Source organism: Colius striatus, chromosome 2 (genome assembly GCF_028858725.1).
Source record: "Colius striatus isolate bColStr4 chromosome 2, bColStr4.1.hap1, whole genome shotgun sequence".
NCBI lineage: Eukaryota > Metazoa > Chordata > Aves > Coliiformes > Coliidae > Colius > Colius striatus.
In genome coordinates this window covers 42,495,282-42,504,261 of record NC_084760.1, presented here as the reverse complement: position 1 = coordinate 42,504,261, position 8,980 = coordinate 42,495,282, and the positions used below count along the sequence as shown (strand labels likewise).

General features: G+C 40.3%; 1 protein-coding gene across 1 annotated transcript; it reads right to left on the bottom strand.

Annotated features, from left to right (window-relative positions):
- Window positions 1-1,291: 1,291 nt before the first annotated feature.
- On the bottom strand, window positions 1,292-8,942 carry CENPQ (centromere protein Q). The gene is made up of 9 exons (XM_061990172.1): window positions 8,862-8,942; window positions 7,145-7,309; window positions 6,442-6,499; window positions 5,677-5,791; window positions 5,371-5,439; window positions 4,045-4,174; window positions 2,600-2,719; window positions 2,258-2,335; window positions 1,292-1,850 (listed from the first exon to the last, which is right to left on the bottom strand). Exons 2-9 carry the CDS (start codon window positions 7,304-7,306, stop codon window positions 1,722-1,724), a joined length of 861 nt encoding a protein of 286 aa, XP_061846156.1. The 5' UTR covers window positions 7,307-7,309; window positions 8,862-8,942; the 3' UTR covers window positions 1,292-1,721.
- Between the last annotated feature and the right edge of the window lie 38 nt (window positions 8,943-8,980).

Genomic DNA, 8,980 nt, shown 5'->3' with positions numbered 1-8,980 from the left:
TCCCATGTTCTCTTATCAGGCAGTACATGGCTACTGGAAAGGTACTGATCTAACAGACAGATCACAAGAAAACAATCAGGTGTTACTCAAGCCAATTTTCCTAAGTTTTTAGAGGAAATAAAAAGTATCAACATACTACAAATCTTGGAAGGGCTTAGCATCGGTGACTTACCTTGTCAGCACTACATATTAACCTTATAATTGATCTTCTACTGAAAGTTAGTCAAGGAATCTTTCCAAGCTCACTGCTATGACTGATCTCTTACCCATAGAAAAGGCTTCTCTTCACTTATTCTTAATACAATTTGCCAATCTGGACATTTTCTTAGTTTTAACTCTACAGATTACACAGCATGTATTTTTTTTGAAAGGTTTTTGCATCTCATAACTTGAATCGTCCCTTCCAGGCTAGATTTAGGTTTCAAACATTCAGTCCTGTTTCCAAGTGACGAGGCTTTTGTTTAGCATATAAACAACACAACAGTCAGCAATAACTGCCTCTTCTTCTTGTCCTCAGCAGACAGAGTAAGAGTTGGATAAACTAAGGCATTAAACAACACACTTCCACAGGCAATCTACTCCCCAGGTCAAGGCAGAGATTTGTGAACCGAGCAAGACAGTGAAGCTCTAAGATACAAGTGCCTTAGATAAGAAAATATTTTACAACATCCCTGCAATCCACTATCAGTCCCAAGCCTTCCCCTTGTTCTTCGTCTTGCTTCATCAAACATAAAAATTAGCCCGTCCTATGAATACATGTGCATATTTACCTTCCTGGAAGCTTATACTTCATTTCATTTTCAAGAGGAAAATGATGTCTGTGTCACTGTGCATCAGGATATATGCAACTCTATCTAAAGGTAGTGTTGATATATGTTTCAATACACAGCTACTTTTACATAAGGCACTTTATACACCTTTATGCCTGAAAGTGTTTTCGGATTGAAAACAAACATTGCACCACTAGGCCACCTGATCCCTTACCTGCTTTCAGTCTTGTACCTCATCCTTTCAAAGTGCAATGATAAACGTGAAGTTAGGAGACAATAAAATGCATCCACTTTGAGGCTGCTTCTGCATGGGGAGTGGTGAGAGTCCTTTTCCAGAACCTTCAAACTACAATTTCAGTGATCCCAACCACCTGGATAAATCAGGTGTAAAAGTCTTTTTAAGCAGTGAATATGAAAATGTAAAAAAAAAAGCTGTACATCTGGATAAGAATTATTCAATTTAATTAAACACATAGAGGTGTTTAATTAAAAAAAAAAAGGTAAGAAAGTTAAACAGGGACCTTGCAACTGAGCATTAGATAATCACACTTTTAATGTGTTCCATGTGTAAAGAGGATTTAACTCCAAAATAAAGAGATATGGCATTCATTGACAGATGTGATATAGAAGTCCAAATATAATTAAATATGTATCGTTATAAAGATGCACAAATAAACCCAGGACTCATTTCCTTCCCTCTCCTAAGAAAATATATATCATAGAAGTCATTGCAGGACCAAAACAAGGAACAAATCTCAAAACTTCGGACTGATCACTTAAATCCCTAGAGTCCTAGAATGCATCTACAGATTCATATAACAGAAAAAGTTATAATAGAAATTCAGCAGTCACAATAGTGAAGCCATTAGGAAGAAAAGACTATTTCCGTGGTCAGCATCCTGCTGCGCTACATTAACATAGAGTGCTGGCTCCAGATATTTTAGATATTTCTCAAAGGAAGTCCACCTTCTCATATGCCTTTTCAATGAGAGTTAACATGTTCTTCAAGTCAGACGACTGCTGAATAGCGTTCATGTCCTTTAAAAGACCTTTCTGGTTTTTTATCTTCAAAATTTCTTCCTAAAGAAGAAAAGAAAGAATAAGAGACAACAAATAAAGAACTTCATTTTTATACAGCGTTGCTGTACCTAAAGGCAGCTGAAAGAAAAAAGATTCAAAGACAAAGAATGAGACAGTCTTTCTTCCATCAGTTAAAGAGATTTCAGAAATCATTACAGGCTCCCTAGGACCACAGGGTTCCTAGGAAAAGGCATGTGATCCTTTAAATGGCAAGGTTTCTAGAGTTTTGTTCTATTTTTAAAACATTAAGTTTTCAATTAAAGGGAAAAAAAAAAAAAGTGCCAAGCTTTCAGATATTTCAGAATTGTCACTATTGCCCTCTTCGGCAGAAGTTAAGTGATAAAAATGCATTCTGTCCCCTTCCTTCTCATAGCCAAGGTGTCTCTGAAAATATGTTCTATGCTCACCTGCAAAGTGGGTGCCTGTAAACTACACTTGGGGAGTTCCGGAAGGTGAAGTGCTCCACTGCCACTTTCCTGGAATACCTAGAAAAAGAGAAAGAAAAATTAATCTAATACAAAATGTCAGGTACCCAAGTAGGAATATAAACTAGCTGTCATTATGCAACTTTTAAAGACTAAACTATTTAATTTTGCAACTGAAGTTGGAAAGATTGAAAAGATACATTCATAAAGGGAAACAATGTCTTCCTCATATGACATTCTCTGCAGAAACAGCTTATATGGCAGCTCAGGAAGCTAGCCCATTCCTCCAGGTCAGAGAAGTGCAGCAAAATCTATTCAAAATACCTTTCTGGCCTCTTTTTCGTCTTCTTCTAATTGTCTCTTGAGCACCTGGGATTGGTACTGCAGTTGCTGTATAGTTTCTTCAATGTTTTCTGCTGCTTGCTCAGTTTGAATTACTTCTTCCTAAGACAAAACAGACACGAAACCAGAAAAAAAAACCCCTTACTTTGCATGTAAGTAAGCCTTTTGCATGATACTGATAATCAGCTTCAGTTGAGACACTGAAATATCATCCAAAAAGATGCACTGCTTTGTAGCTAAGGTGGGTGACAATGATGACAGTGGATATCTGCACAACAGCAGAGGCATAGCCGACAATCTGCCTACTAAAAATGACAACACAGTGGGTAGCAGCAGATGGGTGACAGAGGATGCAGAGAAGGCCAAACCACTGAATGCCATCTTTGCTTTGGTCTTTACAGACAAGGCTGGCCCTCGGGAAGCCTGTGGCCAGTTGAGTTCCACAGGGATCAGTTCTGGGGCCAGTCTTGTTCAACATCTTCATCAACAACCTGGATGAGGGGACAGAGTGTACCCTCAGCAAGTTCCCTGATGGCACCAAACTGGGAGGACTGTCTGATTCCCCAGAAGGCTGTGCTGCCATTCAGCAGGATCTCGACTGACTAGAGTTGGGCAGGAAGGAACCTCATGAGGTTCAACAAGGACAAGTGCAGAGTCCTTCATCTGGGGAGGAACAACCTCATACACCAGGACAGGCTGGGGGTCGAACCACTGAAGAGCAGCTCTGCAGAGAGAGACCTGGGAGTCCTGATTGATAATAAACTAACCATGAGCCAGCAATGTGTCCTCGTGGCCAAGGCGGCCAATGGCATCCTGGGATGCATCAAGAAGAGTGTGACCAGCAGGTCAAGGGAGGTTCTGTTCCCTCTATATTCTGCCCTGGTGAGACCTCATCTGGAGTCCCGTGTCCAGTTCTGGGCTCCTCAGCTCAAGAGGGACAGGGAAGTGCTGGAAAGAGTCCAGCACAGAGCCACCAAGATGATCAGGGGACTGGAACATCCTCCTTATTAGGAAAGGCTGCAAGAACTGAGGCTGTTTAGTCTAATGAGGAGACTGAGGGGGAAATTTCATTAATATTTACAAATATCTAAATGATAGATGTCAGGAGGTTGGGGCAGCCCTTTTTTCTGTTGTATCTAGTGACAGGACAAGAGGTAATGGACAAAAGCTGGAACAGAAAAAGTTCCACTTACAAGTATGAATAAACTATTTTACTGTTCAGGTGAGGGAGCTCTGGCACAGGCAGCCCAGGGTGCGGGGTCTCCTTCTCAGGAGGTCCAAACCCACCTGGACACGTTCTTGTGTGACCTGATCTAGGTGGAGCTGCCTTGGCAGCAGGTTTAGACTAGATTATCTTTAAAGGTCTCTTCCAACCCCTACCATTCTATGATTATATGATATTTTCTTCCCTTTTTTGCCTTTCATACCTGCAGTTGTACCAAAGTCTCTTCATTTGCTTCAAGCATTTGTTTTTCTTCCATTTGAAGTCTTGGGATATTCTTCAGGTTGCCCAGCTTCCCTGGAGGCACCTTTAAAGTCTTGAAAAATCTCAGGATCCTTTATGATAGGAAAAGGAAAGCATGACTTGTTTGGAGTTATTTGCAAAAAAAAACCCAAATCAAATAATAAAACAAAACAAAAAAACCCCACTGACTAATGACTTCCCTGGGGAAAAAAAAAACCCACATCTCGGTTTATCCCAGTTGCTACCAGTGAAGTAAAAGGATCCAGACAGAAGGAAAAGCTGTCTTGATTTTTTTTCCAAAATCAAGTGGAATAGAGGTCTAATGGAGGAAACAGGAACAGAAATGCCACCATTCTAACCTTTGCTATTGTACTGACATTGTGTGGTTTCTATCCCATTGGCCAGTAGACTCTCTGAATGTAAATTGACATTAACTAATATTTTCCCTGTTCTGAACTTCCTGCTTTCCAAAAGTAAGCCTTAGTTCAAAAAGCAACATTTTTAACTGCTTCCAAACAAAGATCACCTTTAGTAAAATCTGTTATTGCTTTTGTGAAACATGATAGTTTTATGCCACAGGAAATTTTAGTTTGCTATCAAAAGGTCTTTCTGATTCTGAGGAAGACCTCAGTTCTTCCCAGTTGGATCTGTGTCAGTTTGGTGTAGCTAACAATTTCCATGCATCTCAAACAAGACTGCAGGAGTTTGGCAACTCAGAAATCAGACCAAACATGCCACAAATTACACATAAAAAAAAAAAAACAAAGCCAATCATTTATTAAAAACTAGCTTCTCATGTTTGAATCTAGAGGTATCATACGAACAAAGAAAGGAACATACAGGCTCAGGCTCCATATATTGGTAAGAGTCTGGTATACGAACACACACACACAAAAATTCTTAGACATACAAGCACACATGATTCCCAGAATGACATAAAAATGCTACAAGCGATGCCTCAGCACAAAATTTAATCTCTCTTTGAAGTAAATTCAACAGACACAAAAAGAAAGCTTAGATGTAATTGTTCTCAGTACGATCATAAAGAATATTTCTTAGGTTCTGTTACTCATATGAAAGTAGCTAAAGTGGGTCTTCAACAACTTTTGCTTCTCCACTTGAATCAATATACTATCAAGATATTTCCCTCCTTGATTTTGCATCAATTCTTCCAATATTTCCTAAATGTGATTGCTTGTAGGAGCAATTCTGTAAGCATGGTACAAAACAACTGAGTAAACTAAAGCCATTGTCTCCCTCTTTTTGTCTTTAAGTTATAATTTCTGACCTTTGTTTCAGCAAATTAAGGTGCTTCTGAACATCATCTTTTCTCTGTTTTTGTTGAGCTAAAACAGATCTGGAAAGAAAACAAAGGCAGAATTTTCATGTCAAAGCCTGCAAGGATAGAGAACACAGAACTTTTCTAACAGAAAATGTCCAACTTCAGAGAGAAAGTGGTACATTATACTAAGACAAAATATACACAGCCAACCATATTGCCCCAAAAAGTTCCAGAGCTTTTTCAGTTCAAACAACCTTATGATTTTTGTTTTCTTTGTAGAAACAAAGAACTATTAGGATATTTGGAACTTACAGTATTATTGAGTCCATTACAGTTTCCAGAAACTGCCTACTGCTCTCTGAGAGAGTCTGCCAAGATCCTATTTTAGCACTGGTTAGCTTCACCTTTTTAGAAGAACTTTTTTCTTCTGTTAACATGAAGGAAAAAAGACAAAATTTGTCAAACTTGGATAGACAACTTTGTGATTCATTTCAGTTAGATCACAGTCAAAGACACTGTTAAGATTTTTTTTCATGTTACAAAACTACCAGGGCAAATCTATCCACAGTAGGTGGTGCTTATTATTTGCAATTTTAAAGTGTACAAAATAGAAATTACTGTAAGGAGGAACCTTTTCTTTCTAAACTGATACCTTCCCAAAACCACTGGGGATACAAGTGAGAAAATGCAGAGTTAAATTAAAAAAAAAAAAGAGTGAGGATATATATAAACAAGAAACTCAATGTAGCAGGGGCCTCATCTCATTTGGATCTTCAAAACAACACGAGTCTTAAAACAGAAAGGTAACAGACCACACAACTTCTGAAGAGGAAGTTAAACTATTCTGTGTAACCACAGTGGAATTTTAGAAAAGAACTTGCACTTGCAAACAAAAGTAAAGGATTAACATGTGCACATTCAACACATATGACACCAATGCACACTGGCTAATATTCGTTGTTACTCTTCAGAAACAAAACTTTGAAACTAATTTCAGTGACATCTCAGACATCTGCAATTTCAACATAGCAGCTGCTATTTTTATAAGACAAATATAAGGAAAGAATACAGCCCTACCTGCAGGGGAATAGTCCCTGTCTTCCTTAGCCTTCCTTTTGACTGTCTGTGTGACCTGCTGAAGAAAAAAAAATTTACAGCAAATGTGGTAATTTTGAAACATCCTCTTCTGTGCAACTATTCATCGAGTACTAGCAACCCACTATAAAGAGGCTGTGAAAGCACATCAGTGTTTCATAATGGTCTATAGATGCTCACCACAAAAAAGGCTTTTTGAACTGAAGCAATAATTCACCTCAAGCCGGTTAAAGAATATTAATTCCTCCCATTCCAAGAATGAGGTCATGAAATAAGAAATGTACAAGATGTTTGGCTATCTAGACACATCTTGAGTCCTGTTGTTCATAAGCTCAATGTTTAAGCAAGCTCTCACCAACACAAAGCTGCCTAGGCCAAGCCCAAGACATGCAGAGAATCTTATCCAAAACTGAATCAGCATCACTTGACGTTACCACTCTGTGCAAATAGATGCTATGTAGCTCTTCAAAACTGCACAGTCAACTTGCCTTCTTATTAATAACCAGGCAATGCTTCCCTCTACCAAGGAGCACTAAGTTCACTGCAGATACTTCTTCAAGAGGACTACATTTAGTTAATGAAAAATTATCTATAAATATTTCAGCAAAAAATAGGAAAAAAAAAAGTTGTATTTTTTTTTCATTTGGTTATGTTTAAAATTTGCTTAATCCAAAATGATGATTACCTTTCCTTTTTGCCCCTGTTTTCTTCCTTCTCCATCTGGTCCCTTTTTTGTGCTGGAAGGCACAATTTGTGACTTGTGATTTTGTGACTTAGATGTTTTTTTTCCTGATCTCCCACCAGTAGTCTCTCCCATTTTACTGGAAGATACATGGTGGCGTTTCATTATCTGTAAAGACAAATGGAACAGGAGAAAACAAAATTAAAATCCAGTAATTATGATCTATACAGTACAAGCCACAAATTAACAAGCAAAAAGACTGAAATACACAGCACTAAATAAGCCCAAATATTTGCGTGCTTGCTAACCCAAAGCTGAAATCTTGTATATTTATACGGTTCAAGACTGTCAAAAAGAGCTATCTTTTTAAGTGTAGAACCACTAAAAAAACTATTTCCTTTCTAGACAACCTTTTGTGTACTGTGCATTTTTCTAAAGTCAAAAGCCAGCATGACTGTATGCCAAACAGCAGCAATGGAATTACCACCATAACTGACAACAATCTAATTTGTTCTTAAAAGCCTCCAACAACAGAAACTCTTTATCTTTCTAATGAAGTTCAGTTCACTCATCCTGTTAACAGAATTTTTCAGACAGCACCTACCCATAATGGACCTTGATGCCGTTTAAACCCATAGTTTCTTTTCTTACTCGCTACAGAGATGGAGGCAAAAGAAGCCACAAAGAAGACAGTGATCATTATATCCCACCAGTCTTCTCTTTTCTAAGCACAATAACATTTTGTCCTCGTAACCAAGAAGGCCAATGGCATTCTGGGGTACATTAAGAAGAGTGTGGGCAGAAGATGGAGGGAGGTTCTCCTCCCCCTCTACTCTGCCCTGTAAAGCCTCATTGGGAATCATGTGTCCAGTTTTGAGCTCCCCAGTTCAAGAGAGATGGGGAATTGCTGAAGAGAATCCAGCACAACGCTACCAAGATGACAAGGGGACTGAAGCATCCTTCTCATGAGGAAGGCTGTGGGAGTTTGGGGCCATTTAGACTGAAGAAGACTAAGAGGTGATCTCATTAACACTTAAAAAGTACTTAGAGGGTGTACGTCAGGAGGATGAGATAACACATCTGCTGTAGTACTCAGTGACAAAACTAGGAGTAACAGGCACAAGCTGGAACACAGGACATTCCGCTTGAACATGACAAGAAATTTCTTTGCTATTCAGATGAGGGAGCCCTGGCACAGGCTGCCCAGGGAGGGTGTGGAGTCTCCTCCTCGGGATGGTTCCAAACCCATCTAGACATGTTTCTGTGCGCCCTGATCGAGGGGAACCTGCTCTAGATGCAGACAGGACTGGATAACTCCTTCCAACCCCCACCATTCTGTGATTCCATAACTCGGACGCAGTCAGTTTTTCATTCTTCCCCTCGGGCAACTTCCTCCTCCCTCGTCACGGCTCATCAGGCGACAGTCGCGACCGACACCAGGTCAATAAGCCCCGCCTCCTCTCCCACTGTCACTACTGATCAGTGGGACAGAGTTTGGAGCGCACCTCAGGATGTGACTCACGAACTACAACTCCCAGCATGCAACGCTGCCCACCACCCCCGCACCGCAGGCCTGCCGAGCGGAATGCTCGCTGGGAGGTGTAGTCTTCACGACCCACAGGGCCCCGTACCCCCAAACTCCTGCTCCTCGTTGCTGCCGAATAACACCACGCGTGCCTCCACAGAACCCCCCATCAGCTCATCCCACCCTGAGACTCACCGCCCAGAGCAGCAGCTCAACACTCCCACTGATTCAGCATCAGGTTGCCCAGCCGTTAGAGCAATCGTGTTCCCGCGCACCGGCGCGCATGCGCACTATAAGCTCCCGCCTCCAGCGGG